The sequence below is a fragment of the Thermobia domestica genome, chromosome 15 (genome assembly GCF_964235325.1).
Source record: "Thermobia domestica chromosome 15, izTheDome1.hap1.1, whole genome shotgun sequence".
Taxonomy (NCBI): domain Eukaryota; kingdom Metazoa; phylum Arthropoda; class Insecta; order Zygentoma; family Lepismatidae; genus Thermobia; species Thermobia domestica.
This window is the reverse complement of record NC_137468.1, coordinates 80,268,023-80,290,091: the sequence shown is the minus strand read 5'-3', so window position 1 is coordinate 80,290,091 and position 22,069 is coordinate 80,268,023. Positions and strand designations below refer to the sequence as shown.

The 22,069-nt window shown below is 34.8% G+C and overlaps 1 protein-coding gene across 1 annotated transcript in view; it reads left to right on the top strand.

The window, feature by feature from the left end:
• Window positions 1-6,170, top strand: part of LOC145671107 (protein gooseberry-neuro-like) — a 161,962-nt gene extending 155,792 nt beyond the window's left edge. The window contains exon 7 of the mRNA XM_081739888.1: window positions 1,619-6,170. Within this exon, the coding sequence (XP_081596014.1) occupies window positions 1,619-1,864 (246 nt within the window). The 3' untranslated portion in view covers window positions 1,865-6,170. The remainder of the gene's footprint in view (window positions 1-1,618) is intronic.
• The last annotated feature ends 15,899 nt before the right edge of the window (window positions 6,171-22,069 follow it).

Genomic DNA, 22,069 nt, shown 5'->3' with positions numbered 1-22,069 from the left:
TATGAATGAGTTGTCTTTCAGATGAAGACTTACTAAATTTATGTAATTCATTTCAGATGCTGTTTATATGACATTTTAGAGTAAACCAACTCCTCCATATACAACATTTTGTAGTAATAGAACATCAAAAATATCATTTGCATATTAGTAAACAAATATCGTGAATGATCCCGAACTTATTTAAGGTAGATATGTGCTTTGTGTATGTGCGTTTGTGTTAAAGTCATGGAGAGAAAAATATCCTTAACAGAGTACTTTCCTTCTATAATAATAATAATAATAATAATAATAATAATAATAATAATAATAATAATAATAATAATAATAATAATAATAATAAATACCTAAAACCATAAATTTTATCCACAAGGTACAGAAAAATCTATTAGAAATATTGAATTTTATTCCGAAATATGCGAAGGTTCTGTTTACTGGTACATCATATTTACAAATCCAAGTATTTTCATTCCATTTTTTTTTTTTTTTTACAAAAGTGGTCAATACAGGTAAAATTTAGTATTTTCATTCGCTTGGTAGTTTATAAGATACGACAATTCCAGTGGTGCCTGATTTCGTAAATATCCAGATAGAGGAATCCTTTCCAATTTTATTCATTCATATACATCATGTTGCCCATTTTTTTACACTGAAATACGTAAAAACAGTCACAGTGAATATAAATCAATTTCAAGATGAAAATGTTTTAACAGTAATAACAAAAAATAACAACGGAATTTAAAAGAAGCAATAACAGTTATTTGCACAACAATATTTGCAACTTTATTTTGCGTAATGCGAACTGGAAAATTAGTTATCAGGGTTGAAGATATCTATGTGAGATCTGTTGAATCCAATAGGACCCGTTACATAAGCGTCCTAGGGAGTATTGCAAATCTAGATTTCGGAACATGGAATAGAATCGTATTTCGTGTTGTTTGAATACATACTCTGAAATTAAGTGACAAACAGACAGTGAGAATGTAATTTTCCAGTGACTATTTTATGCACAGTAGAAACAAAATATCAGATTGTTTTCGACAAATTCTGTACGACGCTATATTCTTTTCATGATAGTTTCGTTACTTCATCTACATAACTCTGGAACATTGTGACAAACAATAGATAAAAACAAGTTGAGAACAGTTTCTAGCTTGGAAAGATGTGCAGGATAGCCCATTGACTATAATAGGTTAACAGTATTTCACTACAAAAGAAGTCAAAGCCCTGTAATATGTAAATTTCTGTAAATTTGTAGAAGGTTCCCAACATTTGCATGGATTTTCTGGAACATAACTCTGGAACATTGTGACAAACAATAGATAAAAACAAGTTGAACAGTTTCTAGCTTGGAAAGATGTGCAGGATAGCCCATTGACTATAATAGGTTAACAGTATTTCTCTACAAAAGAAGTCAAGGCCCTGTAATATGTAAATTTCTGTAAATTTGTAGAAGGTTCCCAACATTTGCATGGATTTTCTGTTACAATAGCGATATGTTCACATCGAGTACAATATTTCCAGAGCATGAAGTTTCAGAAACAGGAAGAAGTATAGCTTTTTTTTTTTTTAACAAATCATTTAACTCATTTATAAATAAAATAATTTCCTTTCATTTCAGATGCCGAGTGTTACAACCACGTCCCTATCGTCACCAGGAACACACAACTCTACAAATATGAACAATTACAGCACTCAGCCCATGGCTGCAGCTACCGCTTCAAGCACCGAGGAAGTCTGGAGCGGTTCTCTCCCACGATCACCAGCTACTAATGCTTTGCCCGCTGTCACCTTTAGCCACTCCGGGTTCGTTTCACCCGGCCGAGCACAACCGTTCTCCAGTTATGGATGGTATGCTAGCTGTTGAAATAGTTTAGGACAAGTATCTCATGCATAATAATAATTTTAAAAAAAATAAATAAATAAAATGAAAATAATAACGTCAAGTTTGTGACTTGAAGCCTAAACTAACTATGAAATCAAGCTTTTACGTAAATACTAAAAACAATACCTTCTAACGAAAAACAAAAAAGCAAATAATAGTGGAGATATGTTTGTTATACACTGACTTATACAAACAATATTCCATCTATGATTGTTAGCTTGGAGAGAATTGGGAAGAAGAGGATAGTGAGTATTTTTTAGCACGGTCTGATGTATAACCAACGTAGTTGTTCTAAAAGCTAATGATTACGGTTTACATCTTTTTCATGTAACAGTTTATATTGCATGCAAACTCGTAAGTTCACTGTCGTATAGTTTTTAGTTTCTACTTTACATTTTGTTAATGATGTATAAATTAACTGAAATTTTTAGTGGATGTTAATAAATATGCTTAATTTAAATATGGAATCAACGCTAAATTTAGTCGAAAAATTAACATGAAAACTGAGCTTATTCACTACAGTTGTGAAAATTTTTGTACAGATGTGTACGATACTATATTCCGGCGAATCACATGTTCATTAGCATGTGTTTGTTCGAATTCGCCAAAATTCGACAGGGACTAGAAATTTTCGGGATTGATATAAATCTCTGGCCGTGTTGATTGATTTATTAGCCTATATAATACCACTCCATAACAAAATCATTACTTTTGTTTTAAAGCCAGTTTACAATTTGTAGAATATAACACAATATTATATGATGAACTTACTGTACTTTGATGTCATTTTGATGTCTAATGTGGAATGTGTTGTCACTTTTCCAACAGCACATTTAAAATAATAGTCGAAGAAAGAATGTTAATGACATCGCATTCCAACATAATTCTCTCCAAGCTATCAAAATCCTTAATTAAATTAGTCTTTGTTTATTTGTTTTGTCCGAATTGTTTTTTAACAACTTTTAAAAAAGATCTTTATGATCGAGACAAACATTTTCCCATAAACGTGTAAAACTTGTAAAAAAAAAAGTACGTTATTAAAAGAAAAAAGTTAAATCGAAATATCATTACTGCAGTAGTATATAATGTAAATTATTCAACATGTATAGTATTTGTTTCTTTGATTATTATTATTATTATTATTATTACTTTTTTGTTTGCAAGTATGTATTAACGACTTGTATACATTATAAAGTTAATGTTAAGTAACACTGATATCCAGAAACTTGATATTAAAGAAAATAAATCTGTATTTAAGACGTCTTTTTGTGTATAGTTTACATCACCCTAACATATATTTTTATGTTTGGATAAGGTAAAAGAAAATTCTACATGAATAAAGTTGTTTGATAATAGTTTCTATAAAGTAAATTACAAATCTCACTTTCTCATTATCCTTTGTAAAAGTGATATTTCTTGCGCTGTCTAAAAATTTAGTTCAACTTGATATCTTCGTTTCAATAATCCTAGTTTTTTGTATGTAAATCTGATGTGCTGTTAGGATTATATAACATAACAAGACAAAATATTTAGTTAAATCTTTATTTATGCTACTATGCATGAAGGTTCAGAACTAGTTGGTCTCAAGGAAAATAAACTTTTGTTTGCATTTGTACTTAAATCAAAGTGCAAATTTATCTCATACTGTCAAAGTATAAATTACCTAACGTTATTCGAACGAAGATTTTTTAAAAATGTTATTAATAATGGTATTTTTATTTTATTCTTTTAAACTATGAATTGAAATAGATTTATTTGTTGGATACGTGTTTGCAATATTTTGCAAAGTAAACTTGCAATATTATGCCAAGTATACCAATATCAGGCGAAGTTCATATTTGACTTTTCCTATTTTAGATGGAATTAATATAATAATAATAGACTTAGTACTGAAGAACTATGTGACACGTGTAAAGAAGTGAAGTAATACTTGTATTTGTAAGAAAACATTATTGTAGAACTGTGGAATGTAATTTTGAACAAAATAAGTATTCATTAAAGTTACAAATAATAGAAGTTTTCCACGTTACTATCAGGAATTTGGTTTACTATGAAATGTTAATATTACAATTTTAAAGCAAATAACATGGTATTTGTAAAGCTATGTAATGTTTTGATAAAAATTTAATTACTGTAAGAATCATTGCAACAGCTGTAGCCTTTAATTTATCCTGCACAATTCATGTGGTCTTCGAAAATGTCATTGAACTTTGCACTTGGTTGTAAATTAGTTATCGTATATGTGGAAAAATGAGTATATTTTTCACTACTTCTGAATTCTGAAAAATGTGCTATACAAGGTATTGTAAGTAAACTAAAATGACACGAAAAATCGATAAAAATTAATGCCGAAGAAAATAAATATATTTCAATTCATAATTTTAAAGTGAAAAGTAATCTGTTCATAATAATAACAATAGTAATAATCACGCTGGTTAAACTAATTTTTTAAAATACCTAGATAGAACAGTATTATATGTATAATAATAATAATAATGTTAAATATTATGCTCTTTTTTGTATTTCACGAATAAAGCGCCTTAAGTACACATCAGGTAATATTATTATTATTATTGATAATAATAATAACAAAAAAACTCTCAACTAAAAAAATATGGACTGAAACCAAAGTCATTTTATGTGTATGCATCAATTTTATTTGTTAATTGTTTTCTCAATGTCATCTTCCTTCATTTGTAGTATAATAGTATTAATATAGTTCCTTACTATTGTATATTTTGATGATAATGTATTTTGTTTCAGAATGCATGAAATGTGATTTTTCTTCGATTTGGTGAACCACCCTTGTTTCTTATTGCTTTCGGGAAAAAATATTAAAAGACTTTATCTTCGACGTAGTTGTTATTTGACCGTCCAAAAAAAGTATAGTACACTACATTATATAGACAAGGAGTATTTTTTTTAGTATATTAGAATATTGGTACAAGAAAGAGGAAAAACTATTTGTAGGGTAACTTAGTCGATTTTTATTATTGTTATTATATGTTTAATTTTAGCTGCTGGCCCTCAAAATTTTTTGCTGTAGAACTGCAGAAAAAAGTAGAAATTTGTTCGAGACCCTCACAATATTCCAGTATGTATCTTCTGCTTTCTTTCCCAACATTAATTGAGATTTTGTCTCAAAGATGCAGACCTAGGTCCCAGTCACAAATATTAGTAAGTAATGTAATGTACGACGAATGTCAATCTGCGTATTGTTTCTTGCCAACAAAGATCGTTTAACTGTCTTCACAACTGGCGGGATTTCCAATCGGACCTCTCATGTTATGAATAGAGCAGGAGCAATACGAACTGTACATGTCCATAGTTGGATGTGTACTAAATGGGCAGAAGTTTCTGCATAAAATAGTGGCGTTTGTTCCTACCCCTAGCAGTACCCTGCGAAACGTGAGTGGCTTTCTGGATAGCTACAATATATTTGACTCGAATAATACTATGTTCTGAAGTCAAAAACGTTACACATAAAAATACATTATAAATTGATTTTGGTCATCGAAAATTTAACATTCTTGAAAACCAATATACGTATTCTTACATAATTAGGGAAAATAGTTGGAATTCAGCAACCCAAGAATAGGCTATACCCCACCTCTTATCATTTTTGGAAGCTCACAGTTTGGAAACAATGTGAAACAAAATTCACTTGCTTATTTCACATATTACAATAGTTTAAAATAAATTGTAATTGATATACATTGAAAAAAATCTCTTCTAAAGAAAAGTGCAAGGTGTCGAACAAATTTTGAAACCTTGAGACACCTCAACACGACGAAATTAAAATACAGTTAATTTTACAGTAATTATTTGATATCTTCAAATAGGTAAAACATAATCAAAAACTGGAACAAGAGCTCGCTAGACAATATTATTTTACATGTTATACCGTTATCACAACTCATCTGCTATCGATTTCCAGCCATTTAGAAAATCGGCACTTATTTTCGTGTTTCTAAATGGCTGAAAACGGAAAGCTACTAAGTGACTCGTGATAACGGTAGCTCATGCAAAATAATATTGTCTAGCGAGCTCTTGTTCCACATTTCGATTATCTTTTATCTATTTGAAGATATCACACAATTACTGTAAAATTAGCTGTATTTTAATTTCGCAGTGATTAGGCCTCTTGAAACTCTTTGTATTAGGAAAAAATACAGAAATGTGCCTTAAAATCTTTTTATACATAACTATTCATATAAAAGAATTCTGAGTATAGTTTTTTTCTAGACAAATAGCACTATGCTTACGCAATTGTATGTAAAAAAAAATGTGAAAACAAATAACCTATATATTTTTCTAAACATTTTTTTTAACCTCTGAAATTTCAAATAGGAAAGTCAGTCTTTAGGGTGGAACTTGTTTTAGAAATTTTTGGATAATAATAATAAATAAAAAACAAGTATTATTTTGTATATAGCTGTTTAATTCATTAGGCAGGGTGTGACGATATTATCTGTAGATGTTAAGTTTCTATCTTTCTATTAGAAAAATAGCACTCGACTTTCTTTTTCTTTCATGTCACATTATTACTTGTACGTACACCGGGTAAAAAAATTTAAAATTATAACTAAATAAAAAAATAAAACAACTTGCATCAGTAAGTTTTTTTAAACAGAAAAATGGACACACACACATACATTGTGTGTCAATAAATAACATCTTTAAACAGGAAATGGTTTGATTATAATGGTGTTAGATTATAACACATACGTGCCTTATTAAAAATAAGTGAAACAATGTATGAATGAGTTTCTCCCTGCTTTATGTTTTGTAAGGTCAATTGTAGTATATATAAATACACGTATATATACACACATATACACATGTTAGTATGTATATTATGCATGTGATATTTTTTTCGGTATTCTTTGAGAGAATTGTTACACACCATATGTAAGCTGTCATCATCATTTGTATTGGTTAATGCGTAAACATTAAGTTATATACATCTCAATGTCTTGCAAATTTTAGTTTTAAAAAAATAATATGAAATATCTTACTTTAAAAATAAAATTAAAAAAACAAAACAAATTGTAGCCAAGCGCCCCGGTGATTTGTAAGTACTCTATTGTCTACACATTATGAGATTTTGTCACTTTTTTTCTGATAAATAAAGCGTATTTTGTATGAAAAATATACGTATATAGTTATCATTTATTTATGAAATATTTTTCCTATTTTTATTTCGTTGTTATCACAAGTAATATACAGTGATTCGAAATGTATTCACAAAGTTACTATTTTTTAAAAAGAATTAATGCCTGTTCACGATTGCTTAACGAGTAAATTAAGGTTATATATGTTACATATATGAACCCTATGATTTACGTCTACACTGTCTGGTACCATTAGTTCGTCAGTTGCGCCAGCTATTCAGTGTAGTTTGTTGATTTTACGTCTTACTCCCGTCGAAAAAGTATTCGTACATCTAGTTTTGTTCGTAGTAAAGATAACTGCCAATGTTAGTGTGATGACAGAAGTATGTATCAACCTATTTCTCGGTCTCCGTTCACCACAAACATCAATATATATATATATATATATATATATATATATATAAGGGTTCACAATTAGATTAAATCAGTGTCTAAGATATCTAAAATCATGGAACGACTTCCCTCAATGGTGCAGTTGATATTAGATACATTCAGCGGTACGAAGTCAATTAAAAACGAATGTGAAGAACTATCAAATAGATACAAGCACATAATAGTGCATACTATTAAAATTAATCCAACGATAAGTGCCCCTCAGATTGCAAATGAACTACAGCTACAGGAACGAAGAGTAAAGGTATCATTGGCTACAGTGAGGAATGCGTTGAAAACAGCATAATATATTGCCGTATTTTAAGAAACAAAACTTGCAGGATCAACAGTAATCGCAAGAAGCGCCTAGAATTCTCTCTGTAGGGCGCAAATAAGCCCTTCGGCATTTGAAACAAAGCTATTTTCATCGACGAGAATTAAGTACAACTTGTTTGGGTCAAATGGGAGAAAAATTGCGAAGAATTTAGAGAACTTTCGAGATCGATTCCAAAAATCGTACTCCCATAGTGAAACATGCTGGATGATCTATGCTTGTTTGGCGGTCAATGAATGCTGTTGGTGTCTGGAATTTGTGTTTTGTAGAAAGAACGATGAACCAAAGGAACTAGATCAACATTTTAAATAGCAATCTTCGGGGGAAAAAAACTGCATAAATGTTCCCAACAATGATTTCGTACTTTTGCACGATAAGGATCCAAAATATATCACATATAATACTAGAATGTGGATAATAATAATGTACCCAAATAAGTTCTATACACACACGTAGTGACCAGACATCAATCCTGTAGAGCATTTATGGGAAGTTTTTGACCAAAAAACAAGATACAGGGTTTTGAAACATTGCAGTTCTGTAAAATGGTTTATTGGAAGAATGTGACAATATTTCACCTGAAAATACATCGAACTTAGTCGTTACCATTCACACAAGACTTCAGGCAATTATACCTGCTAAAAGGAATCCTAGAACGTATTAATTCATTGAAAAGTAATGTTATTACTATTATTTTCTTGAATAGAAAACTGTATTAATATACTTTTTCCACCTACAATTTTAGAATTATTTTGTTTTTATTTTTTGTTACAGACGTAATTTTATCACCCAATTTATATCCTTGATGTGAATAGTACCATTGAAATTATACAAAACCTGGGATTGAACGAATACTTTTTTGAGTCACTGTATATCTCACTGTTCCGAGAAATCAAACAATAGCTACTTAACAGTTTATATACCGTACACAAAGAAATACAGTGTGGTCCGGAAGTGGGCGTACCTCCTTTTTATTTCAACACTATAGTATTAGTTATGGTAGAATGTCTGTACACAGTTACCTTGAAGTCTTAAGAGTCATAAACATTGGTATGATCACATCCATGTCGTAACACAGCTGAATTCTGCGCCAAGTTCTCGCAGACGTTTCCTGGCCGCTGGATTGGAAGAGGTTGTGCATCTTCACCAACTCCCTTTGCCTGGCCTCCAAGAAGTCCCGATCTGACGACACCAGACAATGCTCTCTGGGGTTTCAAAACCAACAAGTAAGAAACACTCGATATTACACAACTCAGGAATTACGAGCAGCTATGGAACACGCCTTCACCCTCGTGACTCCGGAGTATCTCCTCAAAACATCTGCAAGGACTTGGCGCAGAATTCAGCTGTGTTACGACATGGATGTTGATCATACAGATGTTTATGACTCTTAAGACTTCAAGGTAACTGTGTACAGACATACTAAAGATATGCCACATTGACTTGATCCCTAGTCTTCCGTTGCAAGCGCTGCTATCGGCTGTAGGAATTCCACTCGCTTTCTCTCGCTTAGCAACAGCTGAACCCTTATTGACTCAACGCGTGGGTGTGTGGGGGTGTGAGCTTTAGTTCGCATTTTTGCCACGGCTCAAGACATTTTGGCAGCACAATACCATAACTAACACTATACTGTTGAAACTAAAGGGGGGAGCACGCCCACTTCCGGACCACCCTGTAGGTAATCTATTCCAGCTGAATATAAATTCATCAACTGCACCACATTGGTAATGAATGACATAGGTCTACATTTTTTAACGTTAAAGAAATTCGTTTTTCTCGAAAACAACTTTTATTACGCCCATGACAATTCACTCTCCAACATGTTATTTTGTTGAGATTGATGTGACCTATTGATCGATCGATATACATGTCTTGTATTTGGACAATTTTATATTTAAGTTAAAGTTTAACAGTTAAATCATAAGTTTTGGCTATATCTCATTAACCATACCTGATACGAGGGTGATTCAGAAAGTAGTGCCTCCAAAGTGATACCTTTATTTGCGTTTGATATGAGGGTGGGCTGATAAGTTCTCGGCCCGACCCAGAAGGACTTGAGCTGCAGGCATGAAAGTGTGAGGCTATTCAACATAGTCCCCTCGAAGGTCAACATACTTGGCGCTTCGATGCTGCAACTTCTCCAACCCCTCTAAAAAAAAAGATTTCTCAAGGTATGCAAAAAAAAAAAAACTGTTCCGTAGCTGTTATCACCTCTTCATCACTGAAATTTCTGTCCTTTCAGTTCTGTTTTGAGTTTTGGAAACAGACAATAATCAAGATCTGGCGAGTAAGGTGAGTGGTCAATGCACTGAAACCCTAGGTCCCTCAGAAAATCAATTGTTCTTCCAGCCTTGTGGACGGGAGCATTGTCCTGCAAGAACAAGACACCTCGTGTCAACTTTCCCCGGCGCTTTTCTTTAATAGCGTCCTTTACCTTAGCCAACAGACTGCAGTAATACTCTGCAGTTATGGTTTGGCCCTTTGGAAGGTAGTCTGAGAGCAAAACACAATCCTTATCCCAGAATATTGAGGCAAGCACCTTCCCTGCGGACTTTTGTGCTTTGATTTTTTTGGGCCTTGGAGATCCTGAGTGGCGCCACTCGTATGGCTGCTATTTGGTTTCCGGATCAAAGTAATGCAACCACGTTTCATCCTGAGTAACTAGCCGATTAAAAAATCGTCCTTGGAGTTCGTAAAATACAGTAAAATTACCCGCGATGATCTCACACGTTCGCGTTTCTGATCCGCGTTCAAAAATTTCGAAATCCATTTCGCAGAAAGCTTGCGCATGTCCAACTGATCATGGATTATTGACCCAACACGTTCTTTGGATATGTGCACTTTGTCAGCTATCTCCTGAAGCGAAATTCGTCTGTTGCTCAAAATCAGGTCATGAATTTGGTCCACTTTTTTCCGGAGTTGACACTGACACTGGCCTGCCACACCTGTCACCATCATCTGTTGAAAATTCACCACGCTTGAAGTTCGCACACCATTTCTCACAGTAGAGTATGAAGGGCACTGTCCATCCAATGTGTTTAGCATGCAACCATAGATTTTCTTGGGCGACTTCTGTTGCAGGAAGAAAAACTTCATTACACCTCATAACTTCTCTTTGGTGAATTTGACATCTGGCTCCGCCATGGTTCATTCAATTACCTGTAAAATAAAAAACTTCATGGTAGAATCGTGAAATTTGATACTTAAACATATAAAAGATCAACATTTCACATGACATCAATTATATCAGGGTAGTACATTCGGGAGTCGGGCCGTGAACTTATCAGCCGGCCCTCGTAGATAGCACCGATAAAGGTATCAGTGGAAAGATTGCAATGTCAGCTACAAATGCTGGTATCATTGCTGAACTGCTGCTTGCACTTACGTGTCACAACTATAGCATTAGCCCTTAAGATGATCTTTAAGTTTTGGGAAGAGCTAAAAGTCGCAGTGCGCAAGATCCGGACTATAGGCAGGAGGAGGCAAAATGTCAACAGTACTTTGTCAGTAGATAGGACAACTTTGATACTTCAGAGTGTGGCTTCAGTTGTGGCGATACTTCATCAAGTGATTCTTCGTTTCCGGGTCGTAATAGTGTATCCACGACTCGTCGCCGGCGATGAATGTTTCTCGGTGCACAACCTTCCACAGTCAGAAATTCAATGACAGCGCGCTGTTTCAACCGGACGTTACCACTGGATGCCATGGATTATTTCATTACTCTGAAACGAGAAGAGATAGGAAGGTGAAACAAGTGATATTCTATAACTTAAATACCAATGCATTAGTGATAAACAGTTCAGAATGTTTGCAGTACTAGACCTATTGTTCAAGTAGTGGGCTTAGAGGCATTACTTTCTGAATCACCCTGAAGTGTCATAATGAAAAAAAATACTTGATTAATACATCCCCCAGTATCAATTTAACCGTGTAACGTGGGTTCCTGTCACCACGGCATGGCGCGTCCTCAGGTTGCGGATCGAGGAGAAGGCCTCTAGATATAGAGGTTAGCTGCGAATATACTGAATAAGCAGTCGCGGACAGCCGACTAGGAGTGGTCCTCCAGCTTGGGGGTTTGGGTAGGGCTAACAACCTCATCCTGTAAAAAAAAAAAAAAAAGAACTTGTTCAGAAATATTCACAAAAGCCTCGGACAAGGACTGATAACTTGGCACGACCTCAGCAAAAGAAAATGGACATGAGATTTGGAACATGGAATATTAGGAGTCTTTATAGGGCAGGCGCGTTAAAATCCGTAACGAGTGAGTTAGAGAAATACAGGATGGACGTAGTAGGAGTTCAGGAAGTTAGGTGGGAAGGAAATCGATCTGAGAATTCCGGAAATTTTACGTTCTTTTACGGGGAAGGAAATAAAAATCACCAGTTAGGAACAGGGTTTTTCGTTCATAAACGTATATTACCAGCAATTAAACGGATTGAATTTGTTACTGATAGACTTTCTTTTATTACTCTTAAGGGACGGTGGTGTGATATTATTGTTTTAAATGTACATGCCCCAACTGAAGATAAGGATGACGATATAAAAGACAGTTTTTACGAAGAAGTGGAACGGATATTTGACCAACTCCCGCGATACCACATGAAAATTCTATTAGGGGATTTCAATGCGAAGGTAGGACGAGAGGATATTTTCAAACCGATTATAGGGAACGAAAGTCTGCATAAGGAAAGTAATGACAACGGTGTTAGACTCGTGAACTTTGCAACATCCAAAAACCTAATCGTGAAGAGTACAAAATTCCCACATCGCGACGTTCATAAATACACTTGGACATCACCAGACGGAAAAACACACAAATTGATCACGTTTTAGTAGATAGAAGAAGGCAATCTAGCATAATTGATGTCCGGTCGTTTAGAGGGGCTGATTGTGACACTGACCACTACCTGGTAGCAGCGATAATACGAGAGAGGTTATCGTTGAATAAAGGTAATATTCATTGTCCGAAAACGGAGAGATTCAATTTAAAGAAATTAGAAGAGAGCCAGGTAAGAGAGAAATACCAGATTGAAGTTTCGAATAGATTCTCGGCTTTAGAAGATTCGGAGTGCACTAGTGTTGAGGATACCTGGATTGAAATTAGAGATAGCACTAAAATTTCAGCAAAAGAAAAATTGGGACACGCGGAAATACGTAGGAACAAACCATGGTTCGACCAGGAATGCATTAAACTAGCAGAGAAGAGAAAACAGGCAAAATCACGCTGGCTACAAAATCCGAATGAAATAACTACACAAAATTTCGCAGATATCAGGCGGGAAACTTCCAAAACTTTTAGAACAAAGAAACGCGACTTTCTGAAAGCTAAAATTAAGGAACTTGAAGATAATAGTAAAAATAAAAACATCCGGGACATGTATAAGGGAATCAACGAATTTAAGAAAGGCTATCAACCTCGTGCTTATATATTAAAGAAATCTGACGGTACAGTTCTCACTGATACGGATAGCATCTTAAATAGATGGAAAGATTTCTTTGACGATTTGCTTAACACGCAACCAAAAACTACTGTGCGTGAAGAAAAGGTGATACACACCGCAGAACCGTATATTCCAGAACCCAACCGAATAGAAGTGGAAACCGCTATAAAGAAACTAAAGAAAAACAAATCTCGGGTGTAGATGAAATTTCGGCTGAGTTAATTTTAGCTGGAGGCGAAAAATTGTGGAACAAGATTCACAAACTCATTCTCCTTATCTGGAACAAGGAAGAATTGCCACAAGAGTGGAAAGAATCAATCATTGTTCCAATTCACAAGAAGGGCGACAAAACTGACTGTAATAATTATCGAGGTATTTCTCTTCTGTCAACATCCTATAAAATCCTTTCAAATATTCTGTTAGCAAGACTGACCCCATACGCAGATGAAATTATTGGAGATTATCAGTGCGGATTTAGACGAAATCGATCAACTATCGACCAAATATTTACCATTCGCCAAATACTCGAAAAAAAGTGGGAATACAATACCCCGGTACATCAACTATTTATTGATTTTAGAAAGGCGTACGACTCGGTTAGGAGAGAAACATTATACAACGTTCTTACAGAACTTGGAATACCGAGAAAGCTAATTAGATTAATTAAGATATGTTTAAATGAATCCCAAAGTAAAGTACGGGTAGGAAAATTTTTGTCCACGAGCTTTCACGTCGAAAATGGCCTGAAACAAGGAGATGCGTTGTCGCCATTATTATTTAACTTCGTTCTGGAATACGCTATAAGGAAAATCAAAGATAGCAACCAGGGCCTAGAGTTGAACGGTATTCACCAGGTTATGGCATATGCTGATGATGTAAATTTAATAGGGGATGATAGGAGAATAGAAAGAAATGCAGAGATCTTATTAAACGCCTGCAGGGACATGGGTTTAGAAGTAAATGCAGAGAAAACTAGATACATGGAAGTGCGTCGGGATCGGAATACAGCAAATTATGGATGCGTTAAAATATTAAATAATACTTTTGATAAAGTGGATAGTTTCAAATATCTAGGATCAATATTAACAGAGAAACATCATATTCACGAAGAAATTAAATGTCGACTAAAAGCAGGGAATTTGTGTTACTATTCGGTTCAAAATCTCTTGTCGTCGCGAATTCTGTCGAGGAATTTGAAGCTTAAAATATACAAAACGATAATTATGCCTGTTGTTCTGTATGGCTGCGAAACATGGTCACTTACTCTGAAGGAAGAACATAGACTGAAAGTATTTGAGAACAAGATCCTGAGACGAATATTCGGACCCAAGAGGAACGGGAATGGGGAATGGCGGAAACTTCATAACGAGGAACTACATAATTTATATGGTTTACCCAACATTGTTAGGGTCGTCAAGTCTAGGAGGCTTAGGTGGGCGGGTCATGTAGCTAGAATGGAAGAAAGTAGAAACGCTTTCAAAGTCGTGACTGGAAGACCAATCGGAAAACGACCATTAGGAAGACCTAGGCGCAGATGGGAGGAGAATATTAAGATGGATCTCGCAGAGATTGGAATACAAAGTAGAAACTGGATGCAGTTAGCTAAGGATAGAAGTCAGTGGAGAGCTTTTGTGAACGCGGCATTGAACCTCCGGGTTCCATAGGCCATAGAGTTAGTTAGTTAGTTAGTATCAATTTAATCTTAATAGATGGCGTAGTTACCGTACATCATCATTTGGCCCTGTACATAATCAGTTATTCGCTTTGAACACCACATTTCTGATCTTTTCAGACCGGTATTAATCATTTCTATATACTGCTTTGCTTTATATTACTGGCAAGCGACGAAACCTGAAGTCCGAATCTAGCAACAAGATAATAGAGTTTGGTTGCAAGATATAATTTAGGCAAATGTCTATCGCCAAACTGAGATATTCAGTCACCAATGGCGACCTGGCGATCGAAAATTCCAACCTGGTGACCAATTTGATAGATAGGCGTACATGGCTTGGTTTTAAATTAGCTAGGCGCCAGATTCGTATTCCTAGTTGCCATGGTGACCTGGCACTCCGGATTTTTCAATCCATATATATATATATATATATATATATATATATATATATATATATATATATATATATATATATATATATATATATATATATATATATATATATATATATATATATATATATATGGGCGGATCCATCATATGATAAAGGGAAGGGCTAAACCATATTTTGCCGTTGTATCAGTGCAAAACAGGATTGAAACTCAGTGTATACCTGAGCGTCAAGGGGGCTGTAGCCCCTATAGCCCCCTTGGATCCGCCACTATATATATATATATAATGCTTGTGTGTGAGCAACCTCTTGATGAATTTTCTCTGTGTGCCACTGATACGGATCCTGTATAGAGATCTTTCATAAAGAATATTCCAACGCTCCTTCACCTGCGAAAACTATAGTGTATGGTTTAATTTTATGGTTTCACGAAACAGGAAACGATGCAGGTAAGCTAGCAGCAAACGACCATCAATTTTGATACAAAACTTTCTTGTGGATCTTGGTTAAAAAAAAAAAAAAAGCAGAACTCCGCTAGGAAGTCTGTAAAGAGGTTTTCACAAGAGGTAGGAAAATTTTTGTCATGTTGTCATTGGGCTGCAAAATGCCTGAATTTCCGAGCATATAGAGTTAGTTCAAGAACTGCGCTAATTGGATTTCCAGAAATGAATAAATTATTGTCAGTGCTTCAACAGATTCACGCAGTACAATGTGATCAACAAACTGGACAAAACACTTTTCAGTGATTTGGGTTGGTTCCATTTATGTTTTGGGGATACAGTGGCTCGGTGGTAGAACGTTTACCTCTGGTGCTTGGGTCCCTCGTTCGACCCCCGGCCAAGTAAATTTATGGTAGACAACATTGTGTCTGGTTTTCTCGGAGTAGTCCCGTTTCTTCCCACATTCTCATTCTACCAAATGTTCAATCATAATTCACTTGCCTTAATCATTCTTCTCAATTAGCCCGTATTTGTAGGATGTTAAACTGAACGATTTCTTTTCCCTTTTATGTCGATACGTGAATAGTCAGAATACTCGAATATGGGGTACAGAAAATCCTCATGCACTGTATGAAGTTCCAATTCATTCTGAGAAAATGGGAGTATGGTTAGCAGTGGCGTATTTACGATTTTGTTTCGGGAGGGGCTTGGCTAACTTTGTTCCTGGAAATGTGAAAATTGTGCAAGATATTTCATTTACTTTTATTTAGTAAATACTATTTCGGGGGAAAGGGGGCTTAAGCCCGAAACCCCCCTTAAATACGCCACTAATGGTTAGCAATTTCAAGGAGAAGAATTGTGAATCATTTTTTTAAAAACATGTTTGTTGATTCAGAAGTATAGTGACATCATTACTTAATTTGTAACGTTGCTTGAGAAAGACGAACGTTGCTGTTGGCTTCAAAAAGATGGAGCAACGAGACATATATCCAGTGAATCAATGGAGATGCTCAGACATTTCTTCGGGGTCAATTAATATCTAAAATCTTGTGGGCGCCTTGCTCGCCAGACTTAAGTCCGCTAGACTTTTATTTGTAGGACTATCTTAAGAGCATAGTATACACAAGCAATCCAAGTACAATCCACTACCTGCAGAAGAATACAACCAGTGCAGTAAGCGACATTCCAGTCACAACACAACACAAAATGGCCTCCAATATGTGTCGTCGTGTTAACATGTGCCTATCAGTTGTTCGTAAATATTTTCAATATCTTCTCTAAATGCTCATCCTTATGCAAGATTTGATTGTTTAATTTAGCTTCCTTTTACCAGCGAGGCTATATGAGACGTGGACCTACAGTTTTACATGGAATCCAAACCATATAAACTCCTGCCGGGAATCGAACCCAGGTCTCTCACGCCAAAGGTGCGTACGCTAACCGCTTAGCCACGAAGGAGCTCTGGATTTCGAGAACTTTAGAAACACATAGTGCATTTACAGTATAAACTGCGCGGACTTCCATCATTACACTACAAAGACATGTGATATTAATAAAGCAGGAATTCAGGAAAATATTTCTGGCTCCCTTAGCATCATCATCTTGTGTCCCTCGTTTTTTTTCTCACATTAAGTTGAAGTATTCGATAATATTCTAATTGGGTATAATATCCATCTTTGTATTACTGTATCCAGGCGTGTACCCAAAAAGTTTTCCCTGGGAGGGAGCATCACATTTTCCAGGGAACCGAACTTTTATATTCTAAAATCGAACCGAAAGACTTGTTTCAAAATGTAAAAGCATTAATGACTCTCCTTGCATAGACTACATACATATAATTATTTTAATAACATTTACAGCTGAAACATTGGTTCTGACGCTGTACAAAATTAGATTCACAGATTGTATGAAATGTGTGAATAAACTATTCATAAAAAAAAAAAAAATGTTTCAGGAAGTTCATTTATTTCACTTTGCCTTTATATAACAGATACGGACCACCACACTAAATTTTCTCGCTTTCACTTTTTTTTAAAAAAAATTAAATCATACGATGCAGTACTTATTATGGAAACATTTACTAAGGGAATATGAACAAAATTGTAATTTCAGAAGACAATTGTATCGAAGAAAACTCATCCACACAAGGAAATTACTCCTGATGATTTTTTTAAAAAAAGTTGATAAATGATTTGTCATATTTAAATTTATTAAGAGTACATTTATTTATTTATTTATTAAATATGAACAAAATATCCTGAGCCATATTTGAGAAAATCATCTGTGAAAAACTCACCCTAAGAGTAAAAACTAACCCTTGCAAACTTTTTAGTGAAAAATAAATTATACCATAATTGTGGGTTTGTTAATAAAACATTTATTTATCGTATGATCAAAATTTCCCGAGTCGTTCTTTATGAAATCATCCGGGAAAACCTCACCCTCAAGAATAAACTACCCCTTTTGGATTTCTAAATGGAAAGTTATTTATGTTGTATTGTAGGTTTGTTAAGTAAACATTTATTTATGAATTATGAATAACATTGCCTGAATCGTTTCCAAGAAAATCGTTCAACAAAAACATCATCCCAAAGGTAAAGTACCACTTTCGGATTTTTCTCAAACGGTTATATTATAAGATTTTAATAAAATATTGACTTATGGAAAATAAAATTGTTAGAATGTCCGTGAACCTGGCCCCACCCACATCGGCACTAATTTTAAAACATATGCCAAAAATTAGTGCCCAATTAGTGCTGACGACCTGTAATGTTAAAAAAAATTTGTGCCGTTACACAGACTTCAAAAAACAAAAAAGAATCTGGGTGGGGCTAGGTTCACGCTAGCCCCACCCACTCAACCGATTGAGATGAAACCTATACCAAAAGTTAGTGTTAAATTAGTGCTGTCGATACCGCATAAAAAGAAAATTAGTGCTATTATCAGAAGGCCAAAACATATTGGAAAATGTTCAATGGCGGCATCATCAAAGAAAACAAAAGATCCCCCATTTTTATGATAAGATATATAGCACTAACCTTCTTTCTATGCAGTATCGATAGCACTAACTCAGCACTAATTTTTGGCATAGTTTTCAAAATTAGTGCTGTTACACAACCGTCAAAAAACCAAGAATATGTGGGTGGGGCTAGCGTGAACCTGGCCCCACCCACTCAACCGATTGAGATGAAACCTATGCACAATGTTAGTGTTAAATTAGTGCTGTCGATACCGCATATAAAGAAAATTAGTGCTATTATCAGAAGGCCAAAATATATTGGAAAATGTTCAATGGCGGCATCATCAAAGAAAACAAAAGATCCCTCATTTTTATGATAAGATATATAGCACTAACCTTCTTTCTATGCAGTATCGACAGCACTAATTTAGCACTAATTTTTGGCATAGTTTTCAACATTAGTGGTGTTACACAAACGTCAAAAAACCAAGAATATGTGGGTGGGGCTAGCGTGAACCTGGCCCCACCCACTCAACCGATTGAGATGAAACCAATGCACAATGTTAGTGTTAAATTAGTGCTGTCGATACCGCATAAAAAGAACATTAGTGCCATTATCAGTAGGACAAATATATTCGAAAATCTAATATGGCGGCATCATCAAAGAAAACAATCGATCCTCATTTTTATCATACTATACATACCACGAATTTTATTTCTATGCGGTACCGTTAGCACTAATTTAGCACTAATTTTTGTCATAGTTTTCAAAATTAGTGCTGTTACACAAACGTCAAAAAACCAAGAATATGTGGGTGGGGCTAGCGTGAACCTGGCCCCACCTACTCAACCGATTGAGATGAAACCTATGCTCAATGTTAGTGTTAAATTACTGCTGTCGATACCGCATAAAAAGAAAATTAGTGCCATTATCAGTAGGCCAAATATATTCGAAAATCTAATATGGCGGCATCATCAAAGAAAAAAACGATCCTCATTTTTATCATACTATACATAGCACGAATTTTCTTTCTATGCGGTATCGTTAGCACTAATTTAGCACTAATTTTTAGCATAGTTTTCAAAATTAGTACTGTTACACAAACGTGAAAAAACCAAGTATATGTGGGTGGGGCTACCGTGAACCTGGCCCCACCCACTCAACCGATTGAGATGAAACCTATGCACAATGTTAGTGTTAAATTAGTGCTGTCGATACCGCATAAAAAGAAAATTAGTGCAATTATCATTAGGCCAAATATATTCGAAAATCTAATGTGGCGGCATCATCAAAGAAAATAATCGATCCTCATTTTTATGATAAGATATATAGCACTAACCTTCTTTCTATGCAGTATCGACAGCACTAATTTAGCACTAATTTTTGGCATAGTTTTCAAAATTAGTGCTGTTATACAAACGTCAAAAAACCAAGAATATGTGGGTGGGGCTAGCGTGAACCTGGCCCCACCCACTCCACCGATTGAGATGAAACCTATGCACAATGTTAGTGTTAAATTAGTGCTGTCGATACCGCATAAAAAGAAAATTAGTGCCATTATCAGTAGGCCAAATATATTCGAAAATCTAATATGGCGGCATCATCAAAGAAAACAATCGATCCTCATTTTTATCATACTATACATAGCACTAATTTTATTTCTATGCGGTATCGTTAGCACTAATTTAGCACTAATTTTTGGCATAGTTCTCAAAATTAGTGCTTTTACACAAACGTCAAAAAACCAAGAATATGTGGGTGGGGCTAGCGTGAACTTGGCCCCACCCACTCAACCGATTGAGATGAAACCTATGCACAATGTTAGTGTTAAATTAGTGCTGTCGATACCGCATAAAAAGAAAATTAGTGCCATTATCGGTAGGCCAAATATATTCGAAAATCTAATATGGCGGCATCATCAAAGAAAATAATCGATCTTCATTTTTATCATACTATACATAGCACTAATTGTATTTCTATGCTGTATCGTCAGCACTTATTTTTGGCATAGTTTACAAAATCTGTGCTATTACACAAACTGCTAAAACCGCTCTAATGTTTCCTTTATTGCTTATCTGGAGATGGTGAGTTATATGTCATGAATCTCCCATATGAAATACATGGGGATATTTTATTGATCCAAATCCTATCACATTCGAAGGCACTAATTACCTCTAATAGAGCAATTGTTAGTGATTCGTTAGTGCTTCGTAGTGCACCAACAACTGAAGTTAATGCTTTATTAGTATAGGTGCTACAAATAAAATAGGTTTGAACGTTAGTGTGAAGTTAGTTGTTCCACTTCAAGTACTAACTAAAAAATGAGGCATTCGTTAATACATTGTTAGTGCTTCAAAAAACTAACACTTGCAATAATGTTGGACTATTAGTTTCGTTATGGCCAATTACATGTCACGAAATTCACATAAGAAATGTATGGTGAATTTTTCATTGCATAGATTCCCGCCAAATTCATATGCACTAATAATCTCTTCCAAGGAAATAGTTAATGCATTTTTAGTTCTTCTTTGTGCACCAACACCTAATGTTAGTGTTTCGTTAGTATAGGCCGTGAGTGAACTTGGCGCCCCCACTTCAAGTACTAACGAAAATATTAGTACCATTCCTTAGTGCATCTTTAGTGGTTGTATGAAACACTAACAATTTCGTTAGTGCTTCACTGTCAGTGTATTTATGTCCAATTACATGTCAGGAAACACAGATAAGAAATGTATGTTGAATTTTTCATTGCGTCAAATTTCCGCCAAATTAAAAAGCACTAATGATCTCCTCTAGTGTAATCGTAAGTGCATCATTAGTACTTCTTAGTGCAGCGACCACTAACGCTAGTGCTTCATTCGTGTAGGTGCTAAAAGTAAAATATCTTTCGAGGTTTACTTGAACTCCCCCCCGAAAAAATTAGTGATATTCATTAGTATATCGATAGTGCTTCCATTAAACACTAACAGCTTGTATGGAATTTGATGTTTCTGAAGTTAGAACTTCAATAAAAATCTTCAATAAATCACAATATACGGTAGCGCTAACGTTAATGCTTAGTACGTTTAAATGCACTAACAATGCTATAACGATTGGCGTTAACCCCATGTTTCTACATCAACTTGTATAGATATGGATATTTCTGGAGTTGGCCCCCAACCAAAAATCTCCAATAACTCGTAAACTCTGATACCACTAACGTTAGTGCTTAATGCGTTTACGCGCACTAACGATGCACTAAGGATTGCCATTAACCCCAAATTTCTACGTCAATTTATATGGAATTTGATATTTTTGAAGTTGGCCCCCACCAAAAATCTTCAATAACTCGTAAACTCTGATATCATTAACGTTAGTGCTTAGTGCGTTGAGTGGATAATGATGCATTAACAATTGCGACGTT